Below are 19,391 nucleotides of genomic sequence, written 5' to 3'. Positions count from 1 at the left end.
GTTATTAATAGGGAAAAATGATAAATATATAGGAAGGCCGATATTTTTTTCTGGAAAAGGTGGCAACCCTACCTGGGCCCCATGCAGCCACAGGGTCTATATTATTTGCAGTTTCGCCCATTTTAATTACAGTTTACAGGCCCCCCTGCACTCCTGGGCCCCATGCAGCCACAGGGTCTGTTTCTTCTGTAGTCGTGCCCCTGTTAATTACAGTTTAGAGGGCCCCCTGCACTCCTGGGCCCCATGCAGCCACAGGGTCTGCTTCCTCTGTAGTTATGCCCCTGCTTTCCATTATCCTTCTAATTCTACCCCATCTTCCCTAAGCTGCACCCTAATCATCCCTTTATCTTCCGCGCACCTCCCTTTCAGTTCTATTATCCGTGTTCCAATGCAAGCGGCAGCCTTTTCTCATCACAAAGCGCTTGATCCTGCCCCGGTGACAGTCTCGACGTTAACTTTCTGCATCCGTCACTTACATAATTAAAGAGGGTGACAGAAGAGCTTAAGTGAGTCTCCGTTAAAGTGAAATTTGTTTCTCTCTCTGTCGAAGCTCCCCATCGTTTTGTTGTAATTTGTCCAAATGTCCATTGGGTGTCAGGGAGAAATCCAATTTATCAAGACGCAGACATCTGACTCGACCCCGGTGCAACTAATTTATGAAAATGCTTATTATGTCAGTGTCCAGCTCAGAAACCCCTTGTAAATTCTGTAGGATAACTTTTTAAAACACACAAAGCTACCGACCCGGGGGGCAGAATCTCTGTCTATAGACTGGAACTGGCAGTGAATATCATTGGCTCTGCTGCCTCTGAGATCCGACTGCTGAGAGGCCTGTTTAGCAAAGGTCAAATGCGTCTACTGATTCAATCTGACCATCCCATTATTTCTGCAGTAAAGACCTCCAGGTATGTGGAATGATTGTGTTTCAACTTGTCCCATTGCATCATTGTCACTGAGGGTCAAATACAACTGGATATTAGGAACACCCCATATTAAAGGGGTTGTTCTCCTTTAAATTAACTTTTAGTATGATGTAGAGAGTGATATTCCGAGACAATTTGCAAATGGTTTTAATTTTTTATTATTTGTGGTTTTCAGTGGCTCTCCAGTTTGCAATTTTGGCAATCTAGTTGCTGGGGTCCGAACTACCCTAGCAACCATGCATTGATTTGAATAAGAGACTGGGGGGCCAGGTATGGCTGGGAGGTGGGTCTAGGACCCCAGGGGGTTGTGGGGACCGCTGAACCAGAAGACCCAGTCCAACTCTGGGAAATTAAAATAACTGTTGTTAACAGGCTTTAGTTGCCCTTTAACCACCCATCTAATGATTAAACTTGAATCGATTCACTCCTGTAATACAAATAGACTTTGCACATAGAATAACTCAGAGTTATGTTGTTGAACAATTAAATTCACCAGGATTCAAAGACTCAGGTTCCCAACAGCCGGGCCCGGATATATATATATAAATGCCAATCGAACGCTGACACCTTCAGGGAGAAAATTATTTGGGAAGGGGGGGGGATTGCAGCTTTGCACCTAAGGAAATGTAAATCAACATGCAGCATCCAAGCAAATTAACTGGATGAATCAGTACAATAATATAAAATAATATTCATATCCTTCCTACCAGTTCAGCACCAGCCAGATTCACAGCCTGTTGCTCAGGGATTGAGATGCAGCCAACTGCTGGAATTATTGTCACTGAAATAAATCAGTATATATATATATATATATATATATATATATATATATATATATATATATATATATATATATATATATATATAATATATAAAAAACAAACAACAAACAAGGGAAAGTTGTGCTCACCACTAATTTTTAAAACCATTAGGCGGGGGTGCAATGAGGCTGTGACCACAAAATACATATAGTCAAATACAAGAGTCATCTGCACTCAACCCATTATCAATATATTTAAGACAGAGACATTTTGTGAAAAATTCTTAATGAATCAGATGAAAATTGAGCATAGGACTGGCCAGATATGGGATGACTTTGACGTAGTTGTCCAGCTTAAATATATTGCAATATATGGAAAAACAATCCCTGTGTTAAGGCATTTTTCAGTAGCAGTATGCACAAAATGTCTCTGTCTTAAATATATTGATAATGGGTTGAGTGCAGAGGAATCTTGTATTTGTCGATTGAAGGAGTTTAGTGTGCACCAGCTTGTGCAGTTGTGTGTATATATATATATATATATATATATATATATATATATATATTTTTTTTTAAATTAACTGACCCATTTATTGTCGTAATTAACAATATTAAGGCTATATAAAGGCACAAGTCTGCAGGCTGAGTTATACTGCAGGCTGAGTTATACAGGGAACTCTGAGTATCACTCATGTATTATAAGGGATAATGTACCCCCTACTGTAAATGATAAGGATATTAGAAGTCACTGAGGGGTTCTGTGACGATATAAAGACACAAGGCTGCAGGCTCAGTTATACAGGGAACTCTGAGTATCACTCATGTATTATAAAGGATAATGTACCCCCTACTGTAAATGATAAGGATATTAGAAGTCACTGAGGGGTTCTGTGACCATATAAAGGCACAAGGCTGCAGGCTAAGTTATACAGGGAACTCTGAGTATCACTCATGTATTATTAGGGATAATATACCCCATATAGTACATTATAAGAATATGAAAAGTCACCGAGGAGCTATCCAAGGTTCTGAAGCTATGGGCAGCTGAATGAAGCAGGAAACCCCACTGTCCGTGGTACTGATCAACTAATAGACTCCTTAGTCTTCCAGCAATGGTGATCACTACTGGCCTGGTGCAGAGGGAATTAATCAGTCAGACCCCAGGCTAACCTATAAGTCATTGCTTTCTTCATAGCCCACCCTTTATTTTATTACCACTGTATTGTATTCAGACAATGGCATTAAATCACTAACAACATCATAAATAAATAACCCTTTCTCACAAACAAAAAGAGGGACTAAAAGGCAATTTTATTTGGTTCATCATTTCTTTTTAGCCATACCTAGTTGTTTCAGTATAAACTGACCGGAAATTGAAATGCATGAAAGGAATCTTAAATGGAAAATTGATCTGTAATTTTGTGTATTTTGTTCTTTATTTGTATAATGGAGGCTAGTCCTGCAACAAAGATGTTGGATTAACACTAGGGACAAATTAATCCTTTTCATTAAGTTCTTGTCGGATGTGTTAATAAAAACTAGTTGTTTTTACTTCTATATATGCAATTCATTTTAACCCAATTTTCATCAGATTATTTTGTATACAAATTACATTCAAGGAGAAATATTAGAAACACCAATGCCAGTTTTATCTGGAGCCAATAATTTCACCATTATATTTTTGGGGCCGGAGGGAGGAAACTGGGACATTCAGGGGAACTTATTCAGCAAAAACATGAAAAAGTAGGGGTTCGGAAACACCTGGAAAGAACATTTATTAAAACATTTAGTGGGTTCAAATCTGGAAAAATTAAATTTTTTTCACTAGAAAAACTATTATTTTTTATTACAACCCGATGCTGCAAAAAGACAGAATCCAAAAATCCACCATCTCAGACCTGTCAAAGTCCTAAATAAGTCATTTGAAGTTTTCCGGCTCTGCGCTGGCTTTAGCCCAAAAACTTTTTTGGGGTTCTCTGGCAAAAACTCAACTCAAATTCAAGCATTTCTGGAACAAAGCCAGAAAAATGTATGCAATTTGGGGAAAAAGTCCTGAAAATTTAGAGCAAATCGGAAAAAGAGCTGTAAAAATTAGAGCAAACCGGGAAAAGAGCTGGAAAAATTAGAGCGATTTGGGAAAAAAGCCTGAAAAATTAGATCAATTCAGGGGAAAAAAAACCTGAAAATTTTGAGCAATTCTGGAAAAAGCCAGAAAAATTCAAGCAATTCGGCCTTTCACTCGATTTTATCGTTATTTTTTCAGTGATCCGATTAAATCAAGTTTTGTTTTTTTAATAAACAAGCTGATATCGGGCTGAAATCATGCATGGGAGTTTGGTTGTGTTTTTATTATTATAAAATATGATATAAATTCAAATTTTAGTAATGAACCCCCTAAAACTCTGGGACCACACCTGTGCCACACAGTTTACAAAGGCTTTGGTGGGTTGCTGGTTATGCTGCCTGATGATCAGGTTATCCACAGCTTCATACACTTAATACAGGTATGGGATCTGTTATGCCAAAACCCGTTATCCAGAAAGCTCGAAAATCTCCCATAGTCTCCATTTTATCCAAATAATTCAAAATTTTAAAGATGATTTCCTTTTTCTCTGTAATCATAAAACAGTGCCTTGTACTTGATCCCAACTAAGATATAATTAATCCTTATTGGAAGCCTATTGGCTTTATTTAGGGGCATATTTATCAAGGGTCCAATTTCAAATTAAAAAAACTTAAAAATTCGAATACAAAAAGACCAACTGAAATTAAGTTGAAGTTTTTTTTTTGGTCGAATAGGTCCATTTTAGATCGAATAGGTCCATATTCGGTCAAATTCGAGTTGTACGAATCGCAAAAATAGCACATTCGAACGAATTCGATTCAAAGTTTTTCCCAAAAAAACTTTGATTTTTCAAAGTTCACCAATTGACTCCAAATGGGTTCTAGGAGGTCCCCATAGGCTAAAACAGCAATTCGCAAGGACGACATTTTTAAAGAGACAGTACATGATAAATTTCAATATTCAAATTTTCTAATTTTTTTCAAATTCAAATCGAATTTGAACTATTCCCTAGTCGAAGTACACAAAAATTGTTAATTTTTTTCATTCAAAATTCCCCTCTACTGTAGATAAATCTGCCCCCTTAATGTTTACATGATTTTCTAGTAGACTTAAAGGAGAAAGAAAGGCTAAAACTAAGTAAGTTTTATCAGAAAGCTCTATATAAATACACCAGTAAACCCCCAAAGTAATGCTGCTCTGAGTCCTCTGTCATAAGAAACACCACATTTCTTTCCTTCTATTGTGTACTCATGGGCTTCTGTATCAGACTTCCAGTTTTCATCTTAAACCTTCAGGGCTTGGGCTTGAGCATGCTCAGTTTGCTCCTCCCTCCTCCCCTCCCTGCTGTAATCTGAGCCATGCACAATGAGACTCAGGCAGGAAGTGATGTCACACCAAACTAATATGGTAGCTGCTATCCTAAACAAACAGAGGGAGTTTCTAGAGCTGTTTACTCAGGTATGGTAAAGTATTCTGCAGAATAAATATAGTCATATAGCTTGCACTACTGTGGCTAATCTATTGCCAATAAACTGCTTCGGTATTTTCCTTCTCCTTTAAGGTATGGAGATCCAAATTACGGAAAGATCCCAGGTCCCGAGCATTCTGGATAACAGGTCTCATACCTGTACAAGAAAGAGCTGTGTATGTGGCACGTCCTTAATAAATGAGCGGCACTATTTCACCTACGAGCTCTAGTGCCACATTCTCTGAGGGCAATGGGAATTGAGTTATAGCACCAACACTAACACAGAAGAGGCCTAATTGCAAGGCAGCGGTACTACCTGTAGAATGAAGTCTTGTACCAGGGCAATGTGGGAATATATATGAATAATCTTGCGTGTTTCGTGCCAACAGAGAACACAGATCCCTGTGTTTATAAAAGGCTTTACTTCCCACCCCCTCTTTCTCCTCTGTTCCTTTTCTTCTCCTGGGTCACATTATTTCTCTTGCCTGGAGAAAAGAGTGGGCCGAGCAGAGTGTAGTTTATCTGGCACTGCGAGTGCCACTGACACGTCTTTATATCAGTGAGTGAGGTACCCATCTGATTACAGCTCTCACTGCTGAGCCATTTATATCCCAAGCTCACATCACTGCGGGCAACGACTTCTGCTTCACTCCATCTCTGACACTTACTCGTCCCATTCCTCATGCCTTAATGTATAGTGAGCTGAGGCTGCGAGCAGCAGTGCAACATAAAGCATTAATGTTTAGACATACCGTCTATATTTATATCCTTTTTCCCGGGCTTTAATTATTAAATGCACAGGCTTCTTGGAGGAAGCCGCCATGACGTTCTCAGGAAATAGAGCGATTACTTGGCATGGAAACATCTCGCCAACAATAAGAATGGAGGTTGATCTACCGCCTCTGTTTAAAGGTCAACAAAATGATTTTCATAAACAAACCTAAATTATTTATTGTTATTTTTATTTTTCCCCAGTTCTAATGCGTTAAAAATTCCCAAATTGCTCAGAATTCTGAACGGATTTGTTAAAGGGGTTGGTTCACCTTTTACATTAACATTTATCTATTAAATATTTGCTCGAAAGATTGAAAGGCGGCACTCCGGTTAAAAGAAAAGGTGGTTTGTTCCAACAGGTCACTGACCAACATCACCTGACGCGTTTCGGGAGTAACTTCCTGAATCATAGGCCTATGATTCCTCCCGAAACGCGTCAGGTGATGTTGGTCAGTGACCTGTTGGAACAAACCACCTTTTCTTTCAATCGTTTGAGCAAATATTATTTCAGTGGGAACGCTGATGGCAGAGCACAAGGAAAACAAAAATGGAGCTACACTAAGAAGAACACGCAGGGGGTGAGTATCCCTTTTTCCCATTTATTAAACCTTAAATTTATCTGGTTGAGGTTTTTAAGGGGAAAACACAAATTTTTCGTGGGAAAAAAACTTGAATTTTTAGAGATTTATTCTACCCCAGAGCTGCTTAAAATCCTAATCCGAAAATACTCCATCTCAAACCTTTCAAGGTCATGTAGAAGTCAATGGCAGATGTTTCTGAATACGTTTCTTGACATCATGGTCTGCGCTGGTTTTCATCTGACAATCCGATAAAGTTACGTTTTCGCACTTAATATGATGAAGAGAGTGATGTTCTAAGACAATTTGCAGTTGATTTTAGTGATGGACAAATTTGCGCCATTTTGCTTTGATGAAAAATTCATGAAATTCGTGAAACGGAGAAAAATTTGTGAAATTTGCAAAGCGGAGAAAAATTCGCGAAACTGCATTTTTTTTTTACGCCGGCGTCTGTTTTCTTGGACGCCGGCTCACATCCACTGGCAAAAAGTTTCGCCAGTGAATTTTTGCGGCCGTTTTGCAAATTTATTCACGCAGTTCACCGCAAATTCGCGCCTGGCGAATAAATTCGCCCATCACTAGTTGATTTTAATTTTTTATTATTTGTGGTTTTTGACTTATTTAGCTTTTTATTCAGCAGCTCTCCAGTTTGCAATTTCAGGTCCAAATTCCCCTAGCAACGATGCACTGATTTGAATAAGAGACTGGAATATGAATAGGAGGGGCCCGAATAGAAAGACTAAAAAGTAGCAATACAATGTGTAGCCTTACAGAGCATTTGTTTTTAGATGGGGTCAGTGACCCCCATTTGATGCTGCAAAGAGTCAGAAGAAAAAAAAGGCAGATAATAAAAAATAAATAATGACCAATTGAAAAGTTGCTTAGAATTGCCCATTCTATAACATACTAAAAGTTAACTTAAAGGTGAACAACCTTTACAATGACAATTTTTGGTGCAATTAATTTTCCCCCTTTTCGAGAACAAAAAAATCACTGCCCTGAAGAAACTCCAACAAGTTTCATTTCAATATTTTGTATGCAATCAGCCATGAATTGGAAAACTGATAAATCACCCTCTATGATTTCAGCATGAATGAGGGAGGATCAGGGGCCCTAAATATATACCCTGGTCATTTTATTCAGTTTCTTTCCTAAGAATTAGCAATAAGAACAACTTTTCTCGTAAAAGGTTGGTTCTTATGTCTCAACAAACTTTCAATCAGTATACAGGCATGGGATCTGTTATCTGGAAACCCGTTATCAAGAAAGCTACACATTACAAAAAGGCCGCCTCCCATAAACTCCATTTTATCCAAATAATCCAAATTTAAAAAAAAATGATTAATTTTTTTCTCTGTAATAATAAAACAGTAGCTTGTACTTGATCCGAACTAAGATATAATTAATCCTTATTGGAAGCAAAACCAGCCTATTGGGTTTATTTAATGTTTCCATGATTTTCTAGTAGACTTATGGTATGAACAGCCAAATTACAGTAAGATCCATTATCCAGAAAACCCCAGGTTCTGAGCATTCTGGATAACAGGTCCCATACCTGTATTACTCTGTATTACTATTCATCCACTCATATCTGCCAATCCATATTTGTTTCATTCTATCTACATCTCTATCATCTCTCTCTCTCTATCTACCATTTTATCTATCTCTCTCCTTCTCTTTCTCTTGCCCTCTCTTTCTCCGTCTCTCTCTCTTACTCCGTCTCCCTGTCTCTCTCTCTTTCCCCGTCTCTCTCTCTTTCTCCGTCTCTCTCCTTCTCTCACTCTGTCTCTCTCTCAATCTCTCTCTCCATCTCTCTCTCTCTCTCTCTCTCTCTCTCTCTCTCTCTCTCTCTCTCTCTCTCTCTCTCTCTCTATCTCTCTCCTTCTCTCTCTCCATCTCTCTCCATCTCTATCCCTCTCCTTCTCTCTCTGTATATATATATATATACTGTATTTGTGTATGTTTGTATTGTATATGTCTAGTCATCTCTCCGTATCATTTTCTCTATCCATCTTTCCATAAGAAGTACCTGCTGTAACTGCCTCTCACAGGCCAGAATGAAGCAAGAGAGGTACTTTCCATACATTCTGAAGTCTGGGAAATAAATAATAAGGTATGACAGTGTATATAAAATGACTTACAATATACCATGTGAAGAAGACTAGATTTTGAGAAAAACCTTTTGGTCATTGTGATCTGCTGTCAAAACCCCCCTGTTTTATGTTGATAAATACTGTATTTTGTATTTACTTCCCACAGAATAAAATTAACGTGCACCCCGGGGAGCTGACAATTCAATCTCTGGAAACAAAGAAAGTGACCGCTCCAGGCACCAGGGCAGTTTTAGATATTATTCGCCATCCAGATCCATCCGATGTGACAGTCTGGTGATTTCATGATGATATATAGTACGCTATACGATTTTCAGCCATTAAAATGTGGAGTTGTTGATGGGCTTCTTTCACATGGAGACAAGAACTGAGATAGCTCTGAGTCAAGGAATGGAAATTCTTCTTTTTTTTTTGTGTTATTGACTTAAACTTATTATTTGTTTCTCAATAACTGAAAAGCAATAACGTGGAGCAGGCCAGCTGCCTGGTAAGAGTATTACTACACAGTGTAGGGACACCATGGGAAGATAAGCAGTTGAGTAGAAATGCAGCTGAAGGGGAGATAGAGATAGTAGTTAGGATGTCACTGTATGGAATTACCAGTTGAACAATGTGTGTTATTTAAAGGAGAAGGTCTTTCAACTTGGGGTGCCAAAAGTTAGGCATCCCCTAGTGATCTCATTTACTTACCCTATCAGCAGAAAACTGCACCAGCCCAGGATTCTTCCAGCGAGCACCATAAAGCAATCGTCTTCCTTAATCTTTCTTCAAATTTCCCTTTGTGCAGTAGAACGAAGTAGTGACTTCTTTGTTAAAGTTTGGCTTTTCCCTAACCCTTTCCCTTTTTTTTGCCTAACTTTTGGCACCCCAGTTATAACTGGACTTTCCTTCTCTTTAGAGATGGAGAAACCTAGCTCAGATGGCTAATCCTGTACCACCATGTCATTCTACTTAGAACATTCCTATTGAAATGAATGTTTGTTCTTATATAGGGTGACCAGTCCACTGTGAGTAACATGTCATGGCAAAACAAAGTTTATGTCATCGGGGGTATTTGGAAGAGCACGTGAAATAGAATTTGTCGTTGGTGTACTGAAGTTGGACAGTAGTACTGATAATAAGTGTCCTGGCTTACTGTTCATGCATACTACTTATTTAGAATCTGAGATACTACAGGGGCAGCTTCATGGATTTAGGAATGAGAAACCTGACCAGAGAAGCTTGTTCTTCACAATAAATAAATAAATGAGTGAATGAGTTGGGATGTGGCCCGGCTGGAGAGAGGGATACTGAAATATCATGTCTGAAATGTTAAGAGACCACATGCCATTGGTACATAGTAGTTGCTTGGTACCATCTACTTATTAATTGCCATCTACATAACATTTAAGGGAAAACTATACCCCCGAACAATGTAGGTCTCTATAAAAAGATATTGCATAAAAAAGCTCATACGTAAAACCCTGCTTCATGTAAATAAACCATTTTCATAATAATATACTTTTTTAGCAGTATGTGCCATTGGGTAATCATAAATAGAAAATTGCCATTTTAAAACATAAGGGCCGCCCCCTGGGATGTAAGATTCACAGTGCACACAAACAAACCAAACAAACTATACTTCGGTCACATGAGCCAATTAACAGACAGAGTTGTGTCTTTTGCTTCCTCACTTCTTCCTGTTACAGTTAGAGTTGAAGTATTTCTGGTCAGGTGATCTCTGAGACAGCACACAGACCATCACTAAATGGTGGTTCAAGGCAAGAGATGTAAAAGGGCAACATTTACTTAATATATATTCCAGTTTGGTAAGATTCTTTAATATGTCACTAAAGGAGAAGGAAAGTCTTCGTGCACTTGGGGGTGCTAAATGTTAGGCACCCCCAAGTGATTGTATTTACTTACCCAAAACCCCAGGCCAGTGCTCCTATCAGCAGAAAACTGCACCGGCCCGGGGTTATACCAGTGAGCACAATGGTGAGATCCTCTTCCATCTTCCTCTTTCTTCGCGCGGTTTCTAAAAAGTCGGCTATTTCATTCTACTGCGCATGCGTCTGCCCCGGGAAATTTGAAGAAAGAAGAAGACAGAAGAGAATCGCTCTGTGGGGCTCACTGGTATAATCCTGTTTTCTGCTGATAGGAGCACCGGCCCAGGGTTTCAGGTAAGTAAATACAATCACTTGGGGGTGCCTAACATTTGGCAGCCCCAAGTGCAAGAAGACTTTCCTTCTCCTTTAATATGATTTAAACTATCTGTTGCTTAAGGTTTCATTTTGGGGGGTTTCGTTTTCCTTTAACTGAACAGCAACCTGAACAATTGGGGGTACCGTTTTGAAGCTACAAAACATTGGTTTGATGTGGCATCAGTCTTTCTTTCATGCTCTCAGAAATGGCTGAATTTCTACAAAGTTCTTAACGTGACACATTAGTCATTAGTAACAAAATCACTTCAACCTTACAAGTTGGGCCCTATGATGACCTGTATGTAAGTGCTGTTTTTTATTCTAATCTGTGCTGTAACTGGTACAGTATCTTTGGATTTTCTGTTACAGTGTCTGGAGCAACTTCATTAACTGATTGGATTAGAGGGCCAAGTCTATTAGTTGATTTTATAGGATGGTCGGGACATTGATGAATAGAGTCATCCTGACTTGCCACCAACATGCCATAGGATAATGGGGTGATGCAAATTAAATGAAGCAATGTATGATAGGGTGAGCTGGTTAAGGGGATGTGATGGTGTCATGGATATGATTCACAAGCTGATGTGAAAATAGTAGTGGAGTCATGTAATACTATACAGTAGTTGAAGAGTTGCAGTGGAGCTTCAGTGGAATGATGACTAGACTGTAGAGAGAATTGGTTTTCTTTTATATTAAAGTGATTCTGGGGACTGAAAAGAAGAAAATATGAAATGCTGTGTTTTACTACACCTGACCTATAGGAGGGCACATAAGGGAGAAGTAGGATAAAAGCCACTTGAGAGTCAGAAGTCTGCCTTAAGTATGACTTCTTACTGTCAAGGATTAGGTAGGAGGTGTTGTGGAGGTTGACCTTGAATCAGGAGCTGTATGTGCCAAAGGGGACTCGGCAAGGAAAGGCAGGTGACAAGGTTGTAGCATCAAAAAAGGATAGGGAGCAGACTGGACAAGAACAAGGATGGTGTGGGCAAAGTTCAGATCAAGAGACAGGAGCAGACTGGAAGGATAGAGAAGGACAGTGCGGGTGTAGATCGGGAGCAGACTGAAAGGATATTACAGGGAGGGCAGATAAAAGCAAGGTAAACAAGACTAGGATCAGAGCAAGGCAGGGCAAGACAGGGAAGGGTTCAGACAAGGTAAGGCAAGGCAAGGAAAGGAGGCTACAGCAGGAACCTTAAGCTAGGGAGTGGGATGATGCCACAGTGCTAGTATAGGAACCAATGCTCAGGCAAGTAGTGATTGGAGTGCTAGCCTTAAATAGGGTGGAGTCAACCCTGATTGGCTGACTGCAAACCAATCAGGCTGCTGCTGGGCCAAAAGTCAAATTAGAGCTTGTTCTTTTCTGAAGACAGTAGTCGGTACTTGAATCTTTATTCCAGAGGAAGCCCAATAGTAGCGTAACCAAATATCACTTTAGTGAAAGAGAATTCAGCTGATGTAGAATTGACCCCCTTCTGTGGCTAATGAATTCAATAAGAATGCCTATCTGGGTTTATCAATGTTGCCCAACCTTTGATCCTTCCATTGAAGTACAACTCATAGAGCCTACCAAAATCCAAAGATTGTTGGTGGGGGGGTGGAACTTGGTCTTCTACAGCAACAGAATCCCCATCATTTACTTCATCAGTAATGGGTTTCCACCACCTAGGCCAGCTCTTCCCATAACTAATCTCAAATATGACCCAAGGTCAAAATATTACCTTTATGATTGGACTGATTTTGATCAGGTGCAACAACCCTGGTCACCTACCCATACAGCCGCAAGTCTAGATGTTGGAAAATGGACACAATCAATGCAATTCATTAAGGAACATATGTCCAAACACTCTTGCCCTTCCATTGTGTCCTTTCTGTCTCTTCTGATGAGTCTTACACAACCGCACCCATTAGGCCTTGGCCACATCGGTGCTACCGTCAACCTGAACTTTCTGATAACTCCAGGGTCCACACAGCAAGTTGCACCAAACGTATACCTAGTGTTTTAAATGGAACTGACGCAATCCCAGTCTGAAAATGGTAACCCTAACATGCACGGAATTTGTGTTAAAATACAAAAACAATTTCCAAACATCCCAAATGGTACATTGTGTACTGCACTTGCATTCATAGACAAGCCCTTATGTTACTTTTGTAACAAGGAATTTGAATTGGTTTTATTTTCCCCACCAATATCTCCGGCAGAACATATATAGATAAATAATGGAACAGCTCCACTTCAATTCAAACCTCTCCCTGAACAAGCTCCTTACATTATTTCCCGACACAAAATGCACAAACAAGGAGACTTTGATGCACGAGCAGATCTCTCTGAAGCCCGAGACACAACCCTCTGTGTGTCTTTTATTCACAGTGTTTTGTTTTTGCTTTTATGGGTTTGTCATTGTCTATGTGCCCCCCCGATTTTCTGCCTGTCATTCTCTTTGTGCATGTCACAGGGAGATAACGGGACTGATTGGCAGGGAGAGAGAGAAGAGCGATAAAGGACACATGGTTTATATGATCAGAGCGAGCGGTGAGATGAGCGTGTGCCAGAGAAAGAGACTGGGAGATAGCTGCATAGATCACTCTAGGAGAATGGCAAATGAAGAGCTGCTTTTTTTCCTAAAATAGAATGAAGAAGTTACAAATCGAGCTGCGTGCATCAAAGAGAGGAGGGGAGGCAAAGCATAAAGAGATAAGGAGAAGGAAAGTGGAAACCCACACAGGATTTTTATGGGCAGAGGGGGAGTGAAATGGCCTGTTATAGATCTGTGCAAATCTGTCATTTGTAATGTAAATTAAAGTTCTGCTCAAGCAAACCAACGATGTGGCTCATGCTCAGAAGTGATAGTACATGGGTACATTAAATCACTGTTGCTAGTTACCTCAAACAAATGCAAGCAAAACTTCCGATCGAAACCTTGTGATGCACCTCCGCCGTGCGTGCGAACGTATCAATCCACAAAATAAAGTTTTCAAGGAACGATCCAGACTGCAGGATTAACTGCTCAATTAGGTGTTTATTGTTCAACACAACATGTTTCGAGTCTCAATGGACTCTTTGTCAAGTGTATACAACGGATGTGAAACAATGTATAATATAGTGTTTAACAGGAAATGACATCAAAGCATTAAGCCCATCCTCCAAGTGGTAAACAGGTGGGGGGAAAAGAAGAACAATGTTTCAAAAGTAGATAATGCTTCAAAAGTGAATAAAGATGACTTCAGTTTGCAACAATGTAAAACGTGTCCTTATGTAATAGGGTACAATTTCAACAGGCTGAGGGCCTTTGTGCTTCTCAATCAATTTTTATTCGTGATACGCTTCAGCTGTCACCAAGTGCTGTAGAGAAAGGAAAATATCAATACAATATAAACGAGAGTAAAAGAGGGGTTAAAAACGGGGGACCAATGGGCGAACACTTGTTAGTACTGCCACATACGGCCTACTAGCCCAATCTGTCTCTCAATTGGCTGAAACTGACTCAGAGTCCTCTCAGACTTAAACATATTCTACATGATAAAGTAGCCATAAATACTGTACGTTACCATAACTGGATTCTGAAACATTCTGAATGTGTAGCTATGGGGTCAAAATCTGGAAGAGAGATAAACATAGAGATTAGTATCAGCAACGTTTCATAAGAAGCTTTTAACACTCCACGATTCGTTTAACCCTTTAGGGTTTACGGTGTTTAGCTTTCTAATCCAATACATCTCTCTTTGAGACAATCGCAGTTTCAAATCCCCACCTCTTGGGGGGTTATGTACGACCTCCAAAACTAACCATTTTAGCTGGTTTACGTTATGACTCATGGCTGAAAAATGCCTAGAAACTGCTGTGTCCGAATAAGTATCCTTTTTAAAGTTCCTAATATAGCCTCTATGTTCTTTTATTCTTGATTTGACTTGTCTCCCTGTCTGGCCTACATATGCCATCCCACATGGGCATTTAAGCAAGTACACCACATTACAGGTGTCGCATGTGGCATAGTGTCGTAGACGTATGGGGGTCCCATCACATGGGTGGTTGATATTGTCTCCTTTAATAATAGATGTACAGCATACGCAATTTAAGCATGCAAATGTACCCTTCTTTGGTCTTCCAATAAACCTTTGTGTACATGGGCCCAAGGGGTTAACCTCTGATGGACACAGGATGTCTCTTAGGTTGCATCCTCTTTTGTAACTGAATAGAGGGGTATTAGGGACACATTTACCCAAAATATTGTCCTGTTGGACAATAGGCCAATATTTACGTATGGTATTTTCAATAGCTTTACTGTTCGCGCTAAACGTAGATACAAATGGTAGCCTTTTACTTTCTTTTTTAGGTTTATAAGTCAGTAGTTCTTTCCTCTCAATTTTATGTGTATCTTCGATACATTTATTAATGGACTTTTTGTTGTAACCCCTATCCAGGAATCTTTTTTTCAAATTCGCGGTAGCGTTTTCAAACTTCTCTATATCAGATGAAATCCTACGGGCCCGTAGGAACTGCCCTTTTGGGATTGCTTTAACCACATTGGGGGCATGAAAACTTTTGGCATGCAGGACATTATTCCTATCGGTATCCTTCCTGTACAGGCTAGTATGCACACGACCTTCAGCGATTGTAAGGTGTACATCCAGGAAGTTCAACGAGAGTCCACCAACTTCTGATGTAAATTTAATGGTTTTATGGGCTTTATTGGCTTCTACGATCATCTCCTCAAAGGTTTGGACAGGGCCCTTCCAAAAAATAAGGATATCATCCACATATCGAAAATACTGGATGATATGTTCTTTAAATGCCCCTTCCAGGAATATTTTTTTCTCCAGATTATGCACGAAGAGGTTGGCAAACGCTGGTGCTACTGCAGCACCCATCGACGTGCCTTGTCGTTGCCAATAATACTCGCCAGTGAACCTGAAATAATTTTTTTGTAGTACAATCGATAAACAATCAATTAAGAAATACATTAACTGAGGTGGTAAGTTGGTATCTAAGAAAGCCTCTTCTATAACCCTTATGCCTTCATCCTGTGGGATAGAGGTATATAAACTTTGTATATCCACGCTTACAAGTATAATATCAGGGTCCAATGCGTTCAAGGCATTCATTTTAACCAACAAATCTGTGGTGTCTTTCAAACACTCTGATATATCGCAAGTTAATGGTTGTAAAAACGTATCTACAAATTTAGATAAAGGTTCTAGGATTGACCCAATGCCAGAGACTATGGGTCTCCCTGGTGGACTAGTCAAACTCTTGTGGATTTTCGGAAGTAAGTACAGCACGGGAATGCGTGGAAACTCAGTTATAAGGAAATCCTTCTCTTGTGTCTGGATCACTCCATTCTCCCATGCTTGTGTCACCAAGAGGTCAATATCCTTTTTAATCTGTAGTGTGGGGTCATGGTCTATTTTTTCATAATGTCCTGGTACATTAAGTTGATTAAGGGCTTCAGCTTTATACTTCATCATATCCATGACTACAGTTGCTCCCCCTTTGTCTGCCTTACGTACAATAATTGTGTTGTTGTTTTTTAAAGAATCTAAAGCTCTCTTTTCCTTATACGTGAGGTTAGGGCCACTACATTTGTTTCCCTGTGTCTTCCAATATTTCTTGACCTCATAATTTACAACATTTTCAAAGGCTATTAAAGACTCGTTGTTACATTCAGGTATAAAGTTACTACGTTTCTTAAGTTTAGGTTCCGATTTTATAGGGCAGTCTTTTGGTGTAAAGCCTGAAAAATAAGCTTTTAACTTCAAGTCACGCAAGAATTTCTGGAATTCAATCTCCCAATCGGTCAAGTCAGCATCATAATATGGAATAAAGTTTAGGCCTTTATTTAGTACGCTAAGCTCAGACACAGTCAGTTCATACGAAGAGATATTTATAACTAGATTTACCTGGTTTGCTTGCGGGTCCGTTTCGGATAGCGACCTCTGCCACCTCTCGATCCTTTGTTGTGGTGCTGTTTCCGGTCGCTGTCTTGTGTCGCAGTGCGCGGATCCAAAAAAGAAACCGAGGACGCCAAGGAACTTGAGGACGCCTGCATTGACGTTGCCGAGTCTTCGCTGCTGGTCGCGGCTGTATACGTTGGTCCCTGCTGCCTTCTCAGTGTGCCTTCTGGGAATCTCCCGGATAGATCCACTGTAGTGCGCTGGTTGCCTCGTGGTTGCCGGTAGGTGGATGCGGGCAGTCCGGTCTGCTGGTTGTCCTGCGAACGCTGCCATTTTCGCTCCTCCTTCCATGAGTAGACTCTGTTCTCTCTATAGTCGCTGGCGTCTCGTTCAAACTTGGCGCGCTTTCTTTCTTTGATGCTTTCCCTTAGCTTGCTAAGAGTGTGGTTGTGCTCCACCAGTATCTCAGTAAGTTTTTGTGATCCAAGTTCTTCCAGTGCCTTGGTTTTCAGTTCATCTATAGCTAGGCGGGTTTCTTGTAGTTTAATGGTTAATCTTTCAACGGTGAGTACCATAAGATCAATGCTGCATTTATTACAAATCTCAAACCATTTCTGTTGCAGCACTTTGTCGTTGGCACACAGATTAGGTCTGATATCTAGTCGCAAGCCTCTTGGGATACGCCTGAGTTTAATATATTCGGCTAGGGTACTCACATGTAGAGTGATGTGTGTTTCCTTTCTTTGTACATATAGAAGGTCTTTTGCCAGGTTAGTGTGTAGAGGTTTATCTTCAAACAGCATAGGGTCCGTATTTATCTCTGCAAGGATTCTGTTGATCTCTACATCGTTATAGGCAAAAGTTGCGGCTCCTGTATTAGGTACACCGGGCGAGGTTCCTTCTGACATCCTTTAATAGATAATTCAGTAGTAAGGGTAAACTAGCCGGCGGAAAATAAAGTCCAATAAATCACTGTTGCTAGTTACCTCAAACAAATGCAAGCAAAACTTCCGATCGAAACCTTGTGATGCACCTCCGCCGTGCGTGCGAACGTATCAATCCACAAAATAAAGTTTTCAAGGAACGATCCAGACTGCAGGATTAACTGCTCAATTAGGTGTTTATTGTTCAACACAACATGTTTCGAGTCTCAATGGACTCTTTGTCAAGTGTATACAACGGATGTGAAACAATGTATAATATAGTGTTTAACAGGAAATGACATCAAAGCATTAAGCCCATCCTCCAAGTGGTAAACAGGTGGGGGGAAAAGAAGAACAATGTTTCAAAAGTAGATAATGCTTCAAAAGTGAATAAAGATGACTTCAGTTTGCAACAATGTAAAACGTGTCCTTATGTAATAGGGTACAATTTCAACAGGCTGAGGGCCTTTGTGCTTCTCAATCAATTTTTATTCGTGATACGCTTCAGCTGTCACCAAGTGCATAACTGGATTCTGCACCTAATTGAGCAGTTAATCCTGCAGTCTGGATCGTTCCTTGAAAACTTTATTTTGTACATGGGTACATGTTGGGCAAAAGCAGTTGGCGGTATAAAAAGAGCACAGGAAAGATCAGCTAAGCAGTCCTTATATACTTTGTGGCTGAGCAGATAAAGTGACTATTAGTGATGGGCGAATCTGACCCGTTTCACTTCATCGAAAATTAGTCGAAATGCATTGAAGTCTATGGGCGACAATTTTTTTTTCATCTATTGGAGCCTACGGGCATCATTTTTGCCACGAAACTTGGTGAAAGTTTTTGCTCATCATTGGTGACCATATATACTGTATATAATACAGAAAAGCCATGAATATCTTGTAAATTATATCCTTATAAACGGTGAGTTCTGATGTCATCAGTTATAAACGGTGAGTTCTGATGTCATTTCTGTCACATGACTCACTTAAATTTGTGTATTATAATAAATAAAGTACCCCCAGTTGTAAAATATGAGAACATTAGAAGTTACCTCGGAGTTCCATGACCTGTATAAAAACACTCGGCCTTCTGCCTCGTACTTTTATATGGTCATGAAACTCCTCGGGAACTTCTAATATCCTTATATTTTACGAGAGGGGTACTTTATTCACTATATATATATATATATATATATATATATATATATATATATATATATATATATATATATATATATATAGTGCCTATAAAAATGGGCTGTAGTTTCTGGATAGTAGATATAGTAGGAAAATGTAACTACAGAAGGTGGAGGTGGCGATAGAGACTATTTATATCACCTGCTCTCCAAATGGCAATTCTATGATGAATACAGTGCTGTCTTAGTTCAGGAGTGCTGTATTCATAGGCAGAGGGAGGCATGCAGACACCATAACTCCCCATTTCCTAATGGCAGTTTTGCAACCCTTAGGGATCCTGCACTTATGTCAGGGACAGAAACAAATTACCCCAAGCAGGCCCGGATTTGTGGTGAGGCCACAATGGCCCAGCCAAAGACGGCAACATTTTAGAGGTGGCATGCTTCCCAGCCGCATTCTAGTTTTTTCAGAAGCACTGATGAGCCCTTTAACTCTGCTGCACACATAATCCGCAGTGCTCCATCAGAACCCGGAGCATGCGCCCACTCACAAGGGAGCAACATTTGTACTAGGACCCACTGGCC

At 39.9% G+C, this 19,391-nt stretch overlaps 1 protein-coding gene across 2 annotated transcripts; it reads right to left on the bottom strand.

Annotated features, from left to right (window-relative positions):
* Positions 1–13,731: 13,731 nt before the first annotated feature.
* LOC121395651 lies at positions 13,732–18,195 on the bottom strand. 2 transcript variants are annotated; one of them, XM_041569719.1, is made up of 3 exons: positions 16,758–18,195; positions 14,409–14,457; positions 13,732–14,202 (listed from the first exon to the last, which is right to left on the bottom strand). In XM_041569719.1, the coding sequence occupies exons 1-2, from the start codon at positions 17,657–17,659 to the stop codon at positions 14,451–14,453; spliced, it is 909 nt and encodes a 302-aa protein (XP_041425653.1). In that variant the 5' UTR covers positions 17,660–18,195; the 3' UTR covers positions 13,732–14,202; positions 14,409–14,450. The 2 variants fall into 2 exon arrangements, with proteins under 2 accessions (XP_041425653.1, XP_041425652.1); XM_041569718.1 differs by having other exon boundaries at positions 13,732–14,457.
* Between the last annotated feature and the right edge of the window lie 1,196 nt (positions 18,196–19,391).

Source organism: Xenopus laevis, chromosome 7L (assembly GCF_017654675.1).
Source record: "Xenopus laevis strain J_2021 chromosome 7L, Xenopus_laevis_v10.1, whole genome shotgun sequence".
NCBI classification, from domain to species: domain Eukaryota; kingdom Metazoa; phylum Chordata; class Amphibia; order Anura; family Pipidae; genus Xenopus; species Xenopus laevis.
This window is presented reverse-complemented; position numbering and strand designations above follow the sequence as displayed.